Source organism: Pararge aegeria, chromosome 10, assembly GCF_905163445.1.
Source record: "Pararge aegeria chromosome 10, ilParAegt1.1, whole genome shotgun sequence".
NCBI classification, from domain to species: Eukaryota; Metazoa; Arthropoda; class Insecta; order Lepidoptera; family Nymphalidae; genus Pararge; species Pararge aegeria.
The window spans coordinates 1,840,634-1,863,217 of record NC_053189.1 but is presented as its reverse complement, the minus strand read 5'-3'; the positions used below and the strand labels follow the sequence as shown (position 1 = coordinate 1,863,217).

Below are 22,584 nucleotides of genomic sequence, written 5' to 3'. Positions count from 1 at the left end.
TACATTTGCGTACAATGAAACAGCGTTTACTACAAAGGGACGCGTGCCTTTCACTTTTTATGTCTGTCTCTCTCGCTCTTAGGCGGGCTAACCATGCCCGAGTGGAAGGGACGCGTGCCTCTCACTCGCTCTCATTGTGAGCGCATAACGTGAGCGGAGCGTAACGTTTCTTGAAGTGTCACCCGGCAAACCAATTTATAAGACGTTGTCACGTCAAAAATAACCTACTTTCTTTCAAAGTTTTTTCATATCCGGCTCGAACGACTATACCAATGCATTCTCATTCGATAAAAGATCGCAGTTTTCTGCCGTATTTTCAAATTCGTTTGCGGACCTTTTCTATGGGACTTATATGAGCTTTGAACGCGGGCCATATTAACGTAGACCTTTATTCAAATTCACCCGTTCTTCAACCGTGAATAGCGGGGGTTTATTATTCAATTCGTGAATAAATCTCAGTTTCACTAATGCGTCTCTGAATCCCATTGCCCTATCCCCTTTGGTTGTCGCATTAGATTTATTTAGCCAATTTTGCGTTAGAACATCCATTGTTTTTGGGATTTGCGAAGCAGAATTTATTATGCACGCTTTTACCTACCCGTTGATTGTAATATGGTGCGAAATATAAATTGAAATATACAACTGCAGATCTGACCGACTAACCTGTCTTTACTATACAAGTCGTACGCTTTGAAGATAAAGTTGAAGCTGCCTTGATGCTTTAGCAGGAACATCGAGTTGATGGCATCTTCGACATTACTCCCTCTCGAGTAGATAGAGACGAGATTCCAATATAGATCCAAAGATTTTAGCTAGCGAACAGGACGGACGGACAGTTACCAAACCGAAGGTAATATTACTCGTAGATATACCTTCACTTAGGTAGGTTTAAAGAATGTATTAAAACACTTCTGTTACATTGAGGTTGCTTGGGAGCAAGCCGCTCCGCTTGCATTACACACAAGCAGTGGCGTGCACTGGGTTTCTTACCAGGGTATGCATACAGCAGGAAATTTGCATAAAACGGCAAAATCATCCTCTTATACGAGTTATATATAAATTTTAGGGTATGCAGTGCTTTTGTTCATGTATGGAGTGCACGCCACTGCACACAAGATAGAACAATGATTGTTAAATTGTAAAATGATGCCAGAAACGAGCAACTGCTGACGCTTCTTGTCGGTAGAATCTGCCTTCCAAACCGCTTGTAGAGTCACTACAAGCATAGGTACTTGACGTTTTAAAGGTGCTTATATTATTATGCCTAATATTTGATATAAATGAATTTTGAATGCATTCAAAGTCTACTGGGTGTCAGCTTATGTAGCAACCTTAACTATTTTATTATTTTGTGAAAACTCAGTGACATTATTTCAATTTTTCAATTTATAAAGCCGGTGTTACTTTGCGGAAATCCATGATATATTATGAAGCTTCATTTGCTATAGTCCGCGAAAAGCAGGAGAACTCCACACCAAACAGATCTTCGGCAATGTACCCTCTACGCACGTTTCGCTCCGACACCGGAGCATCCTCAGGAGATGTTGACTTTACAATGAATAATTGTTAAGTCACAATAATAATTGTTGTAATAATTTTATAAATATTTTTTTGTTTTTATTTAATAATTTTTTGTTGTCTTAACTTAATTATTAATTTTTTATTCTATTTTGTTTAAACCCTTGACTCCAATCTTAACTGGTGGTAACGATATAGATAGGTAAGTGATGAAGCAGTGCTAACGTGTTAGCGGATATGGCAATTTCATAAACCCATGCCCCTAATTACGCGACATCGTACCGTAACACTTGGCTAAATCGCTTGGCAGCACGTCTTTGTAGGGTGTAACTAGCCATGACCAGACCAGACGAAGAGAACCCCGGACCTCTCGCCGCAGGTCTGACCACTGCGCCTGGCAAGTCGACAAAAATTAGAAGATTTTTTAGGTATTTATTAAATATAGTTCAAAGGTACCCAGGTGGTCACGACGGGACTGCGTAGGTATGAGATGTCAATTTGGTTGTCTGACTACCCGCTTTCGTGTTCTTTTTGTCGGTAGGTATTTCACGAACTGTTCGACATACTACACTCATCACACCACACACACCACCATATCGTAACTTTTATATTTAATAAATGTTGATTAACCACGAAAATCTTCGTTGAAAATCTTCAATTTTTAAGGTAAATTTACTTACAATATTGCTCAAAAATAGTGTAGAATAGTTCCCAGTGAGGATAAATGGTTAAAAATTGCCAAGAATATTCGGTAAGCAATTACAAATAACTCGCCTTATGCAAAATATATAATTGATACTTTAGATCAATAAAAAGCTACAAAATTGTAGCTTTTTATTGATCTTTAAATTTTACACTAATATTTCATCATACTTAATTGTTCTGGGACTAAAAATATTACCAATATCGATAGCACTAACAAAACGCACAAACGTCATGAAACGTCACACGATTTGAAGACGCAAAATGTCATTTTTATTTCATGTGTATTGTTTTTATTGCGAGTTTTGTAATGAAATTAGGAAATAATTGAAACTCCAATCGTTTTTTGGTATCAGTGCAGTGAATATTCAACCTTCGTGGGCATTTATATAATACAAACCCCATAAACAGTGTCACTTCCGCCCTGTTTAAACAAAGGAACAAAAACATCCTTTTCACGCCGATTACTAGATTGCAGATCGACTTTGGACTATAAAATGGATTATGTTACGACATTAAAGATCTTGGTTATTGGAGAGAGCGGTGTTGGTAAATCTAGGTAAGTTTTTACCTTTGTTAAAACTACTGTGAGTCATTCACGCAAAATATTATTTTACTGCTAAATTGCCCATGATGTCATACAATTTACGTATAAAGTTATGTATACTATAGAATATGCAAAGTATTTCTTCAAGTTTATGAAAATTTCACGTAAAAATGCTTGTCATTGTTATTGTAGCCTACAGTAAATACATTTGTCAAGTTAACAGGTCTTTGATTCTCGATTTAATTCTCAATGGCGTAGAGATCAACCGCACCAAATGTATTTTGTGATGTTCAATTTAGACAGTATTTCATACAAGGAATGCCCAGTTTTCAACAATCAACAATTTGTGGTTAGGAGTGGGTTACGCTAAGAAGTGTAAATATTGCATGATATTTCTTGCCTAACCAGATAAAAGCTCACCTATAGAATGTAAAAGAGAATCAGAGCCAAACAAAATATTATAAATGTAAACTTGTGTTTGTTTGTCCTTACTTTATGTCTTATCTAAGCAACCAATAAACTTAATTTTTGCCATAGAGTTCATTGAAAAGATGGAGAGCATCATAGGCTAAGAAAAAATTATGGTTTCCACAGAAATTGTAAAAACTGTAATAAACGTGGACCCAAATGCGAGCACCCACTACATTTATAATATTAAGTCAATACTGTATTAACAAAGTTGAATCAATTAATAACTTGTTTATAAACCCCAAGAGCATTGATTTTTGAAGTAAATCTTCTGAGTTTGAGATTCAATTATAATTTTTTGGATGAGTAATGATAGCAAAATGTTGTGTTTTTCAATATATGCTGCATGGGCACTGTGACCTGTCTACAACTTTATATATTAACAATATTCATACATTTTTTTGAGTAAATACTTGCTATAACACCAGTATTCTACAAGGCCTTATGAACAAGGTTAGATTATTTAATTGAATTATCTTAGTTTTTATTAAGCTGCATCCCTGACATAGTATTTATGTTATTAATTATAATTGTGTCTAATATTTTTTATTAGTACTAGTATAAACAATATATAAAGATATATGACACTTATGTATCTTCAGTATGACATACTATATATTGTTTACATATATACTTGTATTTACACTATTATTATAAAAATAGTACCATTCTACAATTAAAGGTCTCAAATACCAGAACCACTCCTTGAGTAACCATTTTAGTAAAATTGACTCATTCTTTTAAATATTTTGGGTTCCTTTCATATCATGATCAAGAAATACTATGCTGATTTTGAACCCTTATGTGTGTGTTATTATTACTAATAATACTGGTAGATATAATTACAGGCAGGTTTTATTTGAGGTTTAATCAGCAATAACCCAGTGGTTAGGAGCTCAAATTACCCTTTGGGAGGCTGAATTCAAATCCTTGCATGTTCCTTTAACTTTTCTAACTTATGTGTGTTTTATGTAATTAAACCTTACCTTCAACAATGAAGGAAAATACTGTGAGGTAATCTGCATGCCTAAAAGTTCTCCATATTGTTTGCAAACATGTTTTGAATCCACCAATCCACCCTGGGCCATCGTGGTGGACCACAGCCTAAACTTCTTCTCATTGTTGGAGGAGACTGATGCCCTGTTGTGGGCTGGTAATAGGTTGACTTGATGATGATGATGATGAAAATGAGGTTTAACCAGCTAGTTGCACTTAGTATGATACATTTCTTGCTTGCTCTGCAATGTATTGTTTTGTTTATAGGCAATAGTTTTCCACTTGCCATACTATGCTTCCTATATGAGGGGCCATCTGTTTAGTGTAGTTTAAGATTTTTATTTCTCAAAAGAATTACAAAAATCGCTTAGTAGAGAAAACTTAGAATGGAACATGTTGTGATCTCACACTATAGAAAGTTAGGAAGGAAGTTAGTCTGTCAATTAATACCCTTAAAAAATATATTACAAGATAACTTGATATAGGTGCCTGATACCTATTTGAATTCTGATTCCCATTTTAGTATTATCCTGGCATTCACAACAGGAGACTACAATGCATCATTCCCTGCCACTATTGGAGTGGACTACAAGTGCAAGGTTATGGAAGTCAACGGTTTGAAGGTCAAACTTGGTATCTGGGATACTGCAGGCCAGGAACGGTACAGGACTTTGACCAACAGTTTTTACAGGTATAGTTAAGTAAATAGTAACATAACTATGAAGCTGTTACTTCTTCATATACATTATATAACCATATTTTTCCATATGAAGTAAACAGCAATCTGTTAAAAATATTATTATTGCATCTTCTAAAGCTTAATATTGTGTTCTATCCATCTCAGTTTTGAAAGTTGTGGACTTATGCTCCAGGTTGAAAAGTAGAGCCTATCTTTTTTAAGCATTTAAAAGAAATTTCAAAGTTCAAATTCAAAGATTTAGTTCAATAAAAGACTAGTTTATTATTATGTTTACTCTATTACAAACACTTTCCAATAACGGTATTAATATACTTATGTATGAATTTTCATAAGTGCCTGTGATTGGTTTACATGAATAAAAAACTATTATTACAATAAATGCAATACTATTAATAATTTATTTATTTATTTAATAAAAGTATGATATGTACAAAGTTGAGTGTTTAAGTTTAAAATAAAATTCATATAGGGTGTTCAATTACTTTAGTTGTTCTCAGTTTGAACTTTTATGTATTCTTTTCAATCACACAATAATAATAATTAAATGGTTTTTCTTTATTACCTACTTATTTTTGTTTTAGAGATGCTCATGGAGCAATTTTAGTATATGACGTCTCTGAACCTAAAACTCTACAAAAGTTAAATGAATGGGTTGAAGAACTACAAGTATACACTACAAAGAAAAATATTGTCTGCCTAGTTGTTGGGAATAAAATTGACAAGGTTTGTATAGTTTAATATCGAAAATTTATTACTCATACAACATGTAAATAAAAACCGAAATATTTACTGTCTCTGAGATTATCTGTGAAACCGAAACGAATAGTTTTTGTGCAAACCAGTGCCATAGTTTTTACATAACATGCATAATTGTAACTCCTGTCACTTTATTACGTACGCGTCGCGTGGCGTAGGGCTGACCCCTATGCGTACTATGCGAGGGTCAGCCTTTTATCTTTAATAGGGTTGTCAGAAGTAACCACTTAGAATGTTTCGAATAAGTTTGTAAGGTAAAATAAATAAGCTTCTTTTGATTTAATATTCTTACAGGGTGATTCCTTACGATATATACTTATGCACCCTTCAACAGTATTTCATAATTCGGTTACACGTTGAACAATATAAAAGTAAAAAACTATAATTTAAAAAAATAGGTTTTTAAAAAATAATCTGTTAAATTAAGTTTCACCGAGTCTTAAATAGTAGAAATATATATTTTTTACTATTGGATTAACTTAAGGAATTTAGTGTTCTCTTACGATACACGGGTTAAAAAATTGCCATACCCCTCCGAGAAGAACTTTTATTTTAGACTCCATCTTAACTTGCTAACAGTGAGACAGGCAGTCTGTCCCTTACTTGAGCCGTAGAATAAAATATAATAAGTCGTAAGATATATTTTTTTCTCTAGCCACGTGCAGTACCCAGAGAAGCAGGTCAAGCGTTTGCACAAAAACACAGGATGCTTTTTATAGAAAGCAGTGCAAAGACTCAAGAGGGTATAAACTTGGCATTTGAAGAGTTAGTGCAAAAGGTAAGTTATAGAAATGAAAGTGCTTCTGTTCTTCAAGGTTTTTAAAAGAAAATAGTTCAAGTTACCTTTTAATTTTATTATCCTATTCAAAGAAAGCAGAAATATACCTCTTAGATGTACACAGAGTTGAAGTTGTGGGATTTATAACAACCTTTAAAATATCATTATTCAAAATTAAGGATTTAAACGGCATTTTACCATTTGCTTCTGGGAAATGCTTATTAATTTTGTACAAAGCTTGACCTTAAAACAGCATTTTGTGAAAAATGTATTAAACATTAATGCCGTAGATGTAAAAAGTAACGTAAATACGTCAGTTTTATATTTTTTCTAGTGTTTTTACTTATATTTCGAGGAAATGTCAAATATTTTAACTTAAAGTATTTGTTTTTTTTAGATGCGTATACAATTTTTATATGTATGATTTTTATGTGTTCTTACTTTAGATATTCTCTTTCACTCGTAGATCATAGAAACGCCAGGTCTATGGGAAACCACCGGATCGTCTTCAAACATTCGCGTAGCAAATGAAGAAGGTAGAGAACAGGAGGAATCTTGTTACGGATCCTGTAGTATTTAATTCCATACATTGTATAGATTTACTTGTATTTTTATATGTATAAAAAATGCCTTTTGCTAGAAACCATAATTTTCGTTGAAGATAAAAAGTGTCTTAAAGAAAAATTATTTTCCTTGCTATGTCGTAACTAATTCTGTTTTAGACATACCTTGATCCTTATATTTTCAATCCGAGGCGTTTTTCACACAGTGTGTGAAGTAAAATAGGTAATTTTGAGCATGTGTTTTATATCGGTTTTCATTTTTTATCCCAAATTCCTCGTATAACTTCGGTACGCCGTTTTAGTCGTTACTTCCGTGCAAGGTTTAAAGTATTCTTCACACAGAGGTGGTGACTGGGGGTGTCCAATTATTAAAAAAAAAATACAAACGATTTTTTTATTTAAATATTTTTTAAACCTTTTTGGGATATCCATGAGTTGTATCCCGTTCTCTTGCTGTAGTCCTTTCTACGAAGGTTGCCTGTAAGAGATTGCTTGCAGCAATAAGGCCGCCTACATTGTGTTCTGTATACTCCTTACTGTTTATTTTCCTGTATGTTATACACGGAATAAAGTGTTTCTTCTTCTAATTTGCCTATCTAAATCCTCGGCATATTGATACAAAACTTGAAATTTACATTGGCTCTGTTTTGTATAAACATTGGATGCATTAGATAAGGTACACCGCTCGCGTTATTATATTATTAAAAATAATCTAAATATTTTCAATAATAATGCCTGTTTGCGAGGCGTACCTATTCAAGTTTGACAGCGCGGTGGTCGCTGGGCATCTGAGTATGCCAATCAAAAGCGCGCGCCTAATCGAAAACATAATATGCATTTATACATTTTATATGTATTTATTAATCACTCCCAATTGCCCTACAAGCAGTAGTAGTAATGTCCCGTGCGAAGCCGGGGCGAGTCGCTGGTTCAATATAAGGATTGACAGTAATTTTGATCAATTCTTTATTCCTTCAATACATGTGGGCCGTGTGCCTTCGTTTTACGTTTGTGTGAGTGTATTAACAACAGTGTGTCAAAAAGCCTCACCTTCTCGGCGAATCTTATTATTATGGGATACTTTTTAAACTTTGGAAGTTGCATAAATAGGTGGTAGAATGGAACTTTGTCTCTTTGCATGACGTTTTGACTGCAATGAATCCATTATAAACTATTTTTAGAAAGTAGACTAAGTCTTTTAATTTCTGTCCAAAATTTTTTACTTGCACAATCGTACAGTATGTAAAGGACGAATGCAATAATATGGTACCATGGAAATGCTTTGATGTCTTAGTCGTAATATCTCCGATGAAGATGGCTCCCTACGAGTTTGGGCTTTATAGATTGGTCTCGAAGAGTAGAATTCTTGTATTTAAAGAGCATATTATAACAAAGTTATCATCTTTATCAACAAAATTGTATAGTTTGATTGTAGCGTAATTTGATTGCTTGTTTTTTTGTTCATCCATTTTTATTACAGGAAACTTGTTTAACTGAATTATCTGGATGATGTTCATCTCATCGTCATCATATCAAGGATACGGGCTTTCTCCCACAATGAGAAGGGTTTAAGCCGTGGTCCACCACGCTGGTCCAGTGCGGATTGGTGGACACCTTTGAGAACATATTCAATCTCAAACAACTTTAATAAACATTCTTAGTTTTGAATGTCGTTTGAATTATCGTTTTCATAGTCTACGTAAATTTTGCTTGGTAAAATTAAGTACAGTTAGCATATCAAAAACATTTAAATGTGAAATATTTTCTCTGAACTGAAAGCAACCTTATCGTGCGATGTTATGTGATATTTCATAAAGTCTGCTTTTGTAAATATTTTAAAAGTTAGTTCATCATATCAATTACTTACGACGTAGTTACTTTCTTATACAAATAGAAACGTAAAGAAAAAATATAATTTTTTGTATGTGAAAGACCAAATTGTAAATATGGTTTCCTTTTTATTAGTTTTGAAGTACTGGATACATCACAAAATGTATGTTTAAAACAATAAATTTAATGATACAACAAATAAGAAACATGTAAATCCTTGTAGTAACCCTTTTCCGAATGACCTTGTATAAGTGCGTTACAGTTTTTGCTAAAGAAAAATATCTAAATATCTATCTATCATATAACCTTTCATAGTATCTCATTTATATTTTCTGAACTGGTTCGGTTATGAAAAGACATAGGTACAAGGCGTATTTCAAAAACACGAGTAACGTGATCTCCACCCTGTATTCAACTTTTTATTTATACTTATGTGTATTTATTTCTCACTGGGTTGATATGTATTGTAGACAGGGTGGAAATTTAAAGTTTTTACTTTAAGCAGATCGCATTCTTTTGTTTTTAAATACATCTTAAAGTACCTGTGTCTTTTCATTCTCCAGACGACGTAGTTTTAATATGAGACCATAGTTTCATAATTTTTTTTTGTCAGTAAAGGTTTTCATAAAATTATCTCACCATACAAGTTATCAATATTGTTTCCCATCTAAATATTTTATTTTTATGTTCTGGCGCTAGCATGCTATTGTAAATGTGATTTATATACCTTTTCTATATTATAATTTAAAATAAGTATATTTTATTGTGAGGTTTTAAATAGGACCAAAATGTGCAAATAAATTGCTGTTTAGCTAACTAATAACGGGTGTTCTTTATTTCTTTAAAATATATATTATTATATATTTTGTATAATTAAACGTCCGTTTTTCTTATTTTGCTTACCTATAAGAGTAGGTTTAGCTTCACTTTGACATTGAACATGTTTTTCTTCTCGAACCGCCGACACGTCTACTAAACCAACGAATCATCATAGTTAGTTGGATATAAAAAAAATATAAATTACTTATAACTTATTTTCTTCTAGTGTGATCTCCTATCAGAGGTTGGCAAACATTAGGGCTAACTGTCCTTTCATTACAGCTTCTCTAAACGTCTCAAAAACTAGAATTAAATAATCAGAAATTGAATTTTGAATAATTTAATCACAGATACAAAACCACGTAGCTACTAAGCGGGGTGTAATCCAGGGTGGTATTGATTTGAATGGTCCTAGATTTCTATGCATGTTAAAAAATAATGTGTCACTCAAATCGTACGTCATAATAATAAAATATATCTGTTTGTTAAATATCTCAATAAATGAAATGTACCCAAACAATCCATCGGATACAAATCAACGTGACAGAGCATGATCGACGCTTAGAGGCCCGCCATCAATCAAACAGCGCTTACGATACAAGCGCGACATTCATACGTTCTGCTTTATCCGGCCATACGTCATACTCAGACGCGTTTGACTGCAGAGCTGCTTTGTTTTAAAACACATTAATAAAGAAACAAATGCTATTGTAATGGACATGGGTGATGAATGGGTTGCCAGTGGCGTTGTGTAGGTATAATCCGGATAGGCATATAGCATATGTTAGAACTACTAACATCGGTATAAAGTATAAATAATATAGGTGAATATGCAAGTTTAACACGCGCCAATAAAGAATTAGTACACTATCAAGACTTTCGCCTTTTATATAAATAAATATACTACGACAGTACAAACATCGCCACCTAGCCCAAAAATAAGCGTAGCTTGTGTTATGGGTACTAGGATAACTGATGAATATTTTTATGAATAATACTTATACATAAATACTTATAAACACCGAGACACTGAAAAACATTCATGTTCATCACACAAACATTTTCCAGTTGTAGGATACAAACCCACGGCCTTGGACTCAGAAAGCAGGGTCGCTGCCAAATTATAAATCTATTATTTAGTATTGCCCATAAAATTTGCTACAAGCTCAACAATTATGCTTTGCTATCATACCTACCTACCAAATAAAATTGATAGACTGAGCAGATGGTCCACCTGATGGTAAGTAGATGTCAAGAAATGCCTTACTGCTACTAAACTGGCATAAATTACCTACCCCGATGCGTTTATTTCTTAACGCTTATCCTACGCCCTGTGATACTTTGTGTTTTAATCACAATTTGTTTCTTGGTTAGGACCATACATTTAGGTAAGTATAATCCAAACTAGATAGTCTTATTCAAAAGTAGCAGACAGTCTTACCATATGCAATTTCACCCAAGTAGGTATATCCCGTTTTAATCTGTCAACAAGAGTAGATAGTAAGTAGATACCTAGATTTGAGTGCTGCTTTGACTAAGTAAATATGTCTGAGCATAACCTATAGCCTGACGTAAACACTCGTAAATAACCCGCCGCGTTTATTTGTCAACGTTTATCCCAAGCTCTCTGAGTGATGGTGCCTCATTAGCGCGGACTCCACAGGGCTGTTGAGGGCGGCCCTCACACGCGTGTGTCCAGGGCGTGTGATTTATCACGGGTCACCGGAATTAACTCCGAATGCTGACACAAGTAAACAACGAACTTGAATGCTGAAAGTTCCATTACAAAGTATTCTTTTCTATTTATTTATTTGTTAAGGACACTAACAATATACATAAGTATATACCTATACCAAACACAGTAATAAACTTGAACATCGATAAGTATATTGATAACAAGTGACAAGTGAATGTCATATTCACAAAAAAAATAACATGCAAAAACATCTTTCTTAACCGATAGGTAAGCCATGATCTTTTTTTATGTACCTACCTACTGTGATATATGTCGATTCCAGGTATTAATCGTGATATTACTACGTTGTTTTCAGCACATATGCGGGATATTGGGGCTTGATTACCAATCTCGAGGAGATGTTGACCTTACAATGAATAATTGTTAAGTTACAATAATTAATTGTACAGTCTTCTTAATACCTTATATTATAAATGTGAAAATGTAGATGTTTGTTACTCAATCACGCAAAAACGGCTGATCGGATTTGGATGAAATTTGGCATGCATGTAGCCTTTGACATGGAAAAGAACATAGGCTACCTTTTATTCCTATTCCTTAAGCAGTTCCCGAGGGAAAATTGAAAATTGCTTACGAGCTGAGCCGCGATCACACAGCTTTGGAATTTGGTATGCATGCAGTGGCGTGCACTTCATACATGCACAAAAGCACTGCATACCCAAATTATTTTATATAACTCGTATTGGAGCGAAATTTTTCCATTTTATGCACTGTACCTGCTTTATGCATACCCTGGTCGAAGACCCTGTGAACGCCACTGTATGCATGCCACCTATGCTAGAGAAAAGGACATGTACTTTCTATACCGATCTCTGAAATAGTTACCCATGATAGAAAATTGTTAAGGAGTAAAGCTTCACTCCAGACCCAATTCGCAGTCGCGGGCAGAAGCTAGTGAGTAATATTTATCGCGAGGTCACCGGAATTAACTCTCGAGTATAACAGCTGGATGTTGATACGAGTATCTCAAGTGGGTTTAGGAAGTGATCTTTTCTAAGTCCAAGGAGACTTGATGAAGGAATCAAAAATCTGTATGAAGCTTTATATTAATGGTGGGGGTGGTATGTGCGACACTGCTTCGGAGTTCGGAGTAACATGGCAGATCTGAGTTAGGTACTAATATAATATGGATTAACATTAGGAATAAAATTAAATAAATAAAATATTCAAACAAACAAATTGAAATAAACAGTTCGGATCAAAGAAATTATCGATACGACATCAGTTAATAAGTACATCGTTTAAACATTAATGATATACATAAATGCTTAGAATATAAATATAAACAACCAGACACAGAAAAACATTCATGCTCGTCACAGAAACGTTTTCCAGTAGTGGGAATCGAACCCACGGCCTTGGGCTCAGAAATCAGGCTGCAAACTGGCCCAATCGGCCGTCAAATTAAACTTTTGATAACTACAAATTCATATTGGCCAGATTATTTATTATATTGATTAGATTTTTTACAAATATGCTAATAACTATTATTTAATTAATAAAAAGTTTTCGAGAAACAATTAAAATTATATTTGATTAACAACCAATGTTGATGACATTGAGCTGGTGGGTATTTTGATATAAATATGACGTTTTATCGATACACTCCAGTCCGTCAAACGATGTCCGTCAAAGTATGTAGGTCTCGGTAGGAGGAATGTCAATGTCAGTGGTGCATAAAAATGGGAAACTAAAGGTAATTAACCGGTGTACCACGTGACATTGGCGAAGTAAATCGTACCAAATTGGTACAAACGCAAGCCATTAAAAAAAAAAAAAAATAACCGGTGATGGTGGGAAAAACAAGCATTGTTAAAACTTACGAGTAAAAGAGCAGTTAGTAGAAGTTTAAAAAAAAATACATTCATAATTCTATTGTAAGTGTTTGCTTATACGTGAACAAAGCCGCTTTTGAACAAGGAACTGAAAATCAGCGCTGAGCATTGTAGCCAATGTACAGCATAATGCTGAGTTTGCGACCAATTGCCATATTGCTATGTTATATTATGAAAATTAAGCTTAATTTGCTACTCAGCAAAAAGAAAGAGAATCTGTATGGTGTAATTTATAATTTCTTTAAACTCTTATACTCCACATCAAACAGATTTTAAAAACACAATATATCATGGAATTCCGCAAAGTAACGCCTGTTTCTATTCAATACCTCATATTTGATATTATTTGGTATGATTATGGTCCCCATACCGATAATTCCGAACGTGTGGTTACCTCAAAAAGATAAAGACTGAGGTGTTTTATACAGGCACCTACTATTTATAAGGGACGGTTCAAGTGATAATGCGCTAACCGCACTCCTAAGGGCTTAGATAAGGATTATCGGCCAACGGATTCCCGAGCAACTTTGGGATAGGATAGTTTGTTGTGGCAACTGTGATTGTAAAGTTCCGTACGTCATGATAATGGTTTGAGATAGCTTGATAGGTATTCAGTCGGTATATCTTACAGCTAATGATTTCAAAATAGTATTTAGGTATTCAAGTTCTTCTAGATGGCAAAAAATAAAAAAGTTTAAGTGTAACCTTTATCGGTAAAACTTTTATTATTATTCAGACAGACAGACAGACCGACTAAAATTAAATAAAAATCTGTTTTGGACCCAGTATCGATTATAAAGCATCCCCCGGTCAAAATATATTGTTCTTCTTTAGGTGCCTCTCCAACTAGTGAAGGTTGGCCGTCAGTTTTTGATACTTTTCCTTTTCTCTCGCGAGGCTAAACAGCTGGGCGGCACTCGCGATCCCAGTCCACTCCCTTATAATGCGCAACCAAGACTTCCTCTTGCGACCGATGCGTCTCTTTCCAGCAACTTTGCCCATCATTATCAGTTGCAGCCTGCGTGTGCTGCGTTAATGGTTTAAGTTTCGATGAAATCATATATATGCAAAGATTACCCTTTAAAAGTTCTAAAAAAAGTTCGCAACGGCATATGTCTATCTTTTAAGGTTGACTTATACGCGGACAAAGTCGCGAGGGACCGCTAGTGTTTACATTGTGAGGTGATGGTGATAACCAAGTACGTTTGAACTAAAACATCCTAAAACTACGAGGGTTTTAAATGCGCCCTGTTCTAAGAAGCGCCCACTAGAAACTTAGCAGGCTATTTTTTTTGTTATCACCATCTGACAGCTGTTATTAGCTACGAAGTAAGAGCAAGCTTTTTTATATAAACTTTGTACTTATCAAGATACATCTCTAAGTTTTCATCCTGTATTTTGTTATATAATAATAAACAACTTCCCTTGCATGAATTACTAATTTTATGTAGCCTAATAGACTGTACAATTTTATCGTACTTCTGATATTTATATTGTTGCAATACAAATACCTGACTTAGTAGGTACTTTCCAATTATCCGAATTGTGTGTAAGACTATGTTTACAGGGTTTAGAGGGAATCATTTGTGCACGTTTAATTCGGTAGTCAATTTTGAATCAGCGCTCCCGGTACATTTTCCGGTGCATCGATAAGATAAACGTTTGCCAAATCTGTTGACTAAAATTCCAGTATTGGTTTTGTAGAAATTACATACTGTAACGAGTTAGGCTCAGAGATAGTAATTATAGGCATGATATTACCGGATTATATTTTAGAACGTAAAATGCGACTCAATCTGCTACGTAGACGATTCGTGCACTTTTCCATTTTCAATGCATTTCTTGCAATTTTTAGTTGCGTTTATAAACTTACCTTGAGAAACAGTAATCTTTTCTTATATAGTATTTTTCTCAAAAACTTGCTGCTTTGTGTTAGACGTATAATATATGATTAAGTAAGTTGATATCCATATTTTAGTCATGAATATTTATTTGTGTTTGCTGTGAAGAAATACATCGACTTAATAAATGTAGCTATAATATTATGTTTTATTTATAGCGGTGATAGCGCATTGGTTAGGAACTTGATTTGACTTTCAGCGGGCCGAATTCGAATACCAGCCGGCACCTCTAACTTTTCTAAGTTATGTGTATTTTAAGTAATTAAAATATCACTGCTTCAACGGTTAAGGAAACCACCGTGAGGAAACCTGCATGCCGAGAGTTCTACATAATGTTCTCGGAGGTGTGTGGAGTCCACCAATCCGCACTGGACTAGCCTGGTGGACTACGGCCTTAACCCCTTTCTCATTGTGGAAGGAGACCCGTGCTCTGTAGTGGGCCGGTAATGGGTTGATGCGATGATGACGAAAGCTTATTTTGGAATACTCGGCTTTCTTAAATTTTGTGCTTGTATTGAAATGTAAGTGTTTTGTCGCTGTGTTTTTAGTAGTGGGAGGGCCCTGGGTCAATCACGGGCAGGGGCAATTTTGAATTTATTGTTTCTTAATTTTCTCTGGTCTGTTGGATTCGATCAGTGAGACGGTATCGAGGAAATTTATATTAAATAGAATTTCAAGAGGTGGCTCATGTAAATCCTTTTCCTCCTTCACAAGTATCAGTTTGGTTTTCTTTTCTCTCATTATATTTTTCTAAGTAATCCAAACATTATGAAAATCTTGTAAAAGGTATCAATGTGTACGAACTACAAGGCCATATGGATATGAGTACAATCGATTAGATGGATAAAGAGAAAAATTGTTCTAGTGCGAGTCGGACTCACACACGAAGGGTTCTGTACCATTAATTATAGTATTCCATAATAAATGTCTAATTTAGTTATAGAAACATGTATATATGGCAGCCATTTCCATAATCGCCATCTTGGTTTTTTATTATTAATTGTACTTCTTCTCCCGACCACTCACTTCAATTAGCAGTCACCTCACTATGCACACCACTTTTACACCAGCTATCTTTATATTCTCTTTTCTTTCTCTACTTATTTTTTCTTCTAATAATGGTAATATCATTTTCTTTCATCTGCTTGTACCAAATTCAAATTCAAAATTTCTTTATTCATGTAGGCCTATCACAGGCACTTATGAAGCGTTCATACTTAACATAATATGTTTACATAATTGTAAGGGGAGTGTGATAACTTCGTTCGCCAACTTAAACCTAAAGCTACGAGAGTTTCAAACGCGCCCTGGTCTAAGAAGAGCCCATAACAAACTTAGCCGGGAAAGATGACTATACAAAATCGCTATATAAGGCACTCTAAATCAATTTTGACTTTTCAAAAGTAGCACCTACTTTTAAATTGGCCTACGTTTAATATAATATATTACTGATCTTATCCATTCTTATCACACCACACGTGGGATATGTTTTTTTATTATGTGTTAAAACGGTGATATACAACAAGTGCGTAAAAAAATCTTAACAGATAGGATTCATGAGATACAGACCGCTGACAGACGGACGGATAGCGGAGGTTTTGTAATAGAGTCTCGCTGGCACCCTTCGGGTACGGAACTCTAGATACATTGAACCTTTTTTTCTTTCATGTCCTTTTTCAAAGGACAGCATTCAACGCTGTGTCTATTGTCCAAGTATTATCCGGATGTGTAAAGGGCAAACGCCCATGCTACTGTATTGTTTGGAACCGGAAACGAAGTATCTTTAACTCCTCTTATTTCGTAGGAAAAGTAATTTTATCAACGGAATATCTAGTCCAAGTATCAGATGACAAGTTTATTTTATTCATCTGACTATCAGACCATCATCTTCATAAAAACACCACCGCCCCACTAAAGTGTACGGGTTTCTCTTAGAATGAGAACAGTGGTCAAGTGCGGATTGATGGACTTCACACGCCATTAAGAAAATTGTACAACTTTGCAGGTTTCCTCACGATGTTTTGATTTAGTGATATTTTAATTGCTTTAAGTTTAATCATGTTTTAATTTGGCCAAGTCCACGCTACGCCCCTCTTAGCTACAATCATCACATATTATGAAAATAAAGCTTAATTTGCTATAGTCCGCGAAAAGCAGGGGAATCTGTATGGTGTTATTTATAATTTCTTCAATCCTTATACTCCACACTAAACAGATCTTCGGCAATGTACCTACGCACGTTTCGCCCCGAAACCGGAGCATCCTCAGGAGACTAGAGACTTTACAATGAATAATTATTAACTCATTGTAAAGTCAATATCTCCTCCATCCCTCTTCATGGATTTCCGCAAAGTTACGACTGCTTCTACCCAACAATCATCACAGTTGGTTCAGTATTGACGGAGCTATGAGATATCGCCAAATAATACTCGAAGAGTCAATAGTTAAATCTCGCTATTCGGTTCATATTTGGCCTACGCAAATATGATCATGTATCTGAATTTAGACTAAAGCTTAAGTGGCTCCCTATTCGTCGTCGCCGGGATCTGCATGTTCTGTCGCTTCTGTACTGTGTGTTATTTAACCCTAAAACTCCCTCTTACCTAAAAGATAAATTTAATTTTCTTGGAGTGCAGTCAGATATACGTTCTTGTCGTACGCTGACTTTGAGCATGCCGTTTCATAAAACTAAGTTTTATAAGCATTCATTCATTGTTCAAGCTACTGAACTGTGGAATGCACTCCCAATAAGCATACGACAGTCAAGGTCACTAGACATATTCAAAAATGCTGTTAAAGCCCATTATCTTGAACAATAAAGACGACAGTGATTAACTCTTACTCATATTTAAGCATGTTTTAGTATACATTAGTTTATTATTTTTTATATTTATTATTAGTAAAAAGTAATTAGTATTTTATGTGTGTAATCTTGATAAGTATTAGTGTGTAATTGTTCGTAAGTATGTATATAATAATAATACACCCCACCAATCGGTTTCCCTTGGTTTTCCTAATCCTAAGGTTGCCTGGAAGAGATCGCTACTAAGCGATAAGGCCGCCCTTTGTATCCTACTTTTAAAGTTTATTTTTGTTGTGTCCATTGTTTTTTTTACTATTTGTGGTGTACAAATAAAGTGTATAAATAAAAATTAAGTTGCAAGTTGGTTGAAAAGCTTCTCTACCCACAAGTATCAACCCGATGTTAACGCAAGAATGACGGCAATTCGCAATGCAAATTCGTGTAAGTCAAGATAAGAGGTAACATCCTATTACCGGTAATAGGCTTATGTTCAGGTTGATAAGAGTTAGTAGGTAGGCAGGCTCGTATTTTATGTTTATGTAGCAGAAGACTGCGATTCGCCGACATTCCTTGCGAAGTACTGAACTACTGTGGTTTTATAAGTAGGACGTACCGGTTTTGATCTCAGGGAGAGATAATTTAGGCATTTTTAATTTTTAATTTATCTCTAGTCTGGTCTGTGGGAAAAGTTCGGCCGTGGCTAGTTACCGTCAACAGTGGCGTGCACAGAGTTTTGACCAGGGTACGCATAAAGAAGGAAAATGCCATAAATTTGAAAAAAATCCTTCACGTTTATGAGCTATACAAAAATGTAAGTAGGCAGATCTTTTGCGCTTGTATGAAGTGCACGCCGATGACCATCCTACCGACAAAGATTTTTTTTTTATAATTTTTATAAATGTTTTACCTACACTTGGTAGTATTATCAATTTTATAAATTTGAAATGCATATTACAATTTTCCGAACCGACAGGATTTGAACTTGCTACTCTCTGGAAATCGCGGCCTGAGAGCTTTAACCCACTAAGCTACTGATGGCGAAATTAGTATATGCCTTTTCTATCAAAAATTTTTAAATTTATAAAAAATAGAAATTTAGCATTCCAGTACGTTAGCGTGTCTTTCCATAATACTATAACTAAGCCCGACTTGATTTAAGTCATAGAGTTAGTGGTAAGGACGGAGAGTAACATACTATTACTACTTTTTATTCCAGAAAACAAAACAAACAGTACCCACAGGATTAGCAAATATGTGCCACAGATGATTTTTGAATAAATAATTCGTACCTGAAAACGGTATAAAATTGCAATTACTGCAAACGAAATATTTCGACATTGTTTCATAAAATCTCGTAGTGTTTAAATGACTACAAAACCCATTATTTCACTGCGATAGTAATCATGTCGTCGGTTCAGGCTGGACGGTACCCACAAATGATAATAATAATCCATCAATGACGCATTTTAACTGAAAAATATTATTTATTTTTCGTCCGGACTTCAACGAATTTTTTACGTTGTTTCTTTTTACATTCACCCGCTTTGTGTATAACAATGTTAACTTTAATTTCAAAATTATAAAGATATGCATAAGTATTTTGTGTGTTCATTATGTCATCTGCATCATCACTGAAACCGATTGACGTCCACTGCTGGACATAGGTATATAAAGACGACATTAGGTGATTTATTGTTACTCATATTTAAGTACGTATCGTATGTAATAGTATATATATGTTTATTATTTTTATATTTATTATTTTATGTGTAATCTGGATATGTATTAGTGTATAATGCTTCGTAAGTATATATTTCAAATTCAAATTCAAATTTAAAATTTATTTATTTCAAGTAGGCCTAATATAAGCACTTTTGAAACGTCAAGTCTGTATGTTTGTAGTGACTCTACCACCGTTTCGGAAGGCAGATTCTACTGAGAAGAAGCCGGAAAGAAACTCAGCAGTCGCTCTTTTCCAACATCAAAAATTTACATTTTACATTTTAACATTCATTATTCTATCTTGTGAGAGATGAAAGCGGAGCCGGATGCTTCCAAGCAACCTTGTCATTAAGAAATTCATCGATTGTATAGTAACCTCGCTGTAATAAATGTGTTTTAACATATTCTTTAAATTTAATCTAATCAAAAAAATCTAATCGTAAGGTTGCCTAGAAGAGATCGCTAGTTTTTAATTTTCATCTTGTTGTGTCCAATGTTTTTTTTTCTTTTTTTGGTGTACAAATAAAGAGTATAAATAAAATAAATAAATAATTGGTGTTTTGTAGTTCCAAAATCACGGACCTGTGCCGCTTTTTTCCAGCGGTTCCCAGCGACTCGTTTGATGGCGTCTGTCCACCACGTTGGGGGCCGACCAACGCTGCGTTTACCTGTGCGGGGTCGCCACTACAGCACCTTGGTCCCTAAAGTCCATTGATTTTCCGGTCTATGCGCCCCGCTCATTGCAACTTCAGCTTCGCGACCAACGCGAGGGAACGCTAGTATACCAAACTAGCGGTCCCTTGCGACTTCATCATTCATTCGACATTCTTCTTGCGACATATGCTGTCGCAAACTTTTTTTTACATCATTTAATCGAAACTTCAACCGTTTACGCAGCGGAAGCTCTAAAAAAAAGTAAAAACACCCCGATTTTGAAATATTCTTCATTTGTGCTATGCTCCTATTGGTCTAAGCGTGATGATAAATAACCTATAGACTTCCTTGATAAATGAGCTATCCAAGGCTTAAATAATTTTTCAAATCGGACCAGCAGGTAGTTCCTGAGATCATCGCTTTCTCTTCAGCATTTCAAATTAGTATAAGATATTACGCAGAATATTCTTTGTCTACTGTAACCCTATTATCTACATCATCATCATCATGACCAAAAACAACCGATTGACGTCCACTGCTGGACTTAGTCTGTCTTTTGTTTTAGTTTGACTGGCGCAGTGGGCAGCGACTCTGCTTTCTCAGTGTTGGCCGTGGAATCGATTCCCACAACTGGGAAATATTTGTGTGATGAACATGAATTTTTTTCATTTTCTGGGTGGTTATCTGTATATAATAAGTATTTATGTATATTATTCATAAAAATATTCATCAGCTACCTTAGTACCCATAGCACAAGCTACGCTTACTTTGGGGCTAGATGGCGATGTGTGTAATGTCATAATGTATTTATTTGTTTTATTTGTAGGGAGTTCTGAAATAAATATAAATGACTATACTACGACCATACCATACATCGCCATCTAGTCCCAAAGTAAGGGTAGCTTGTGTTACGGATACTAAGACGACTGGTGAATATTTTAATGACCAATGTTTGGATACTAAGACAACTGAAGAAATATTTTTTAATATTCATAAATACTCATTAGTAACACCCAGACACTGAAAACATTCATGTTCATCACACAAACATTTTCCAGTTGTGGGAATCGATTCCACGGCCAACACTGAGAAAGCAGAGTCGCTGCCCACTGCTCCAACCGAACGAGCACGGAATCCAGGTTCTTGGGTTTCTTGTTCGCAGGGGCTCCCAGCGACTCTTTTGATGTCGTCTGTTCGTCCTATCAGTAGCCAAACGGTGCGTTTACCGTATTATCTTACTGCTAATTAATAAATATAATTATATATTTCATTAATATTAAATATAATATATTATGTAATAAAATATAAATATACTTATAATAACTCATTCACATTTTAAATGATTACAATGGCCATTATTTCACGGCGATAATGATCGCGGCGTCGGTGGAGGCGGCAGGGAAAGGTACGAATGATAAAATATAACAATCGATCAGTGCCAGTAATAATGACATTTAGGCGGAAAAACTGCTCCGGGTCAACCCGGTATCGAGTTGTACACCCCCCGTGTTAAGGGGTAGGCGTGATATGTATGTATGTAAGTAATTTATTATACACCACACTAACTCAAAATTATTACATAAAAACAATGTACAAAAAGGGCATAGTCAAAGTCAAAGTCAAAGTCAAATATTTCTTTATTCAAATAGGCACATAGATGGCACTTTTGATGCGTTATTATATACAAAATGTGTACATAGCAGTGAGTAGTGATGGCGATAACTACAATCGTAAACTTAAAACTAAAGCTACGAGGGTTCCAATCGCGCCCTGGTCTAAGAAGAAGCCCACAACAAACTTAGCCGGGTGTTCTTTTTGTTATCACCATCTCACATTGTCATTAGAAAATATTTAAGAAGCAACCTGGTTAGAGCATATCTCTATTCAGCGATCTTTTCACATAAGTTAGAAAAGTTACAGGCTGGGATTCGAACTCGCCCTCCCGAAAGTGAAGTCGACGTCCTACATCCTGGGCTACCACCGTTATTGCTCATGATTAATGTGGATAATATATACTATATATATAAGTCAAAGTCAAAAATTTCTTTATTCAAGTAGCGTACATTACATGAGAATTACACGGTAGTGATATGATGGCGATAACCGTATTCGTAAACTTAAAACTAAAGCTACGAGGGTTCCAAACGCGTCCCGGTCTAAGAAGAAGCCCATAACAAACTTAGCCGGGTGTTTTTTGTTTGTTATCACTATCTCACGTTGTCATTTAAAATTATTA

At 34.9% G+C, this 22,584-nt stretch overlaps 1 protein-coding gene across 1 annotated transcript; it reads left to right on the top strand.

Moving 5' to 3' along the window:
* The first annotated feature begins 2,461 nt into the window (after positions 1-2,461).
* LOC120627129 (ras-related protein Rab-18) lies at positions 2,462-7,453 on the top strand. The gene is made up of 5 exons (XM_039894984.1): positions 2,462-2,779; positions 4,755-4,922; positions 5,513-5,654; positions 6,343-6,465; positions 6,932-7,453. Exons 1-5 carry the CDS (start codon positions 2,718-2,720, stop codon positions 7,043-7,045), a joined length of 609 nt encoding a protein of 202 aa, XP_039750918.1. The 5' UTR covers positions 2,462-2,717; the 3' UTR covers positions 7,046-7,453.
* The last annotated feature ends 15,131 nt before the right edge of the window (positions 7,454-22,584 follow it).

What these genes read in the sequence shown, in the direction of transcription:
- LOC120627129 (XM_039894984.1), top strand. Translation starts at nt 2,718, where the DNA reads ATGGATTATGTTACGACATTAAAGATCTTGGTTATTGGAGAGAGCGGT. An exon ending in AGCGGTGTTGGTAAATCTAG is followed by an intron (nt 2,780 to 4,754) that starts GTAAGTTTTTAC and finishes TTCCCATTTTAG; the next exon opens with TATTATCCTGGCATTCACAA. An exon ending in TTGAAGAGTTAGTGCAAAAG is followed by an intron (nt 6,466 to 6,931) that starts GTAAGTTATAGA and finishes TTTCACTCGTAG; the next exon opens with ATCATAGAAACGCCAGGTCT.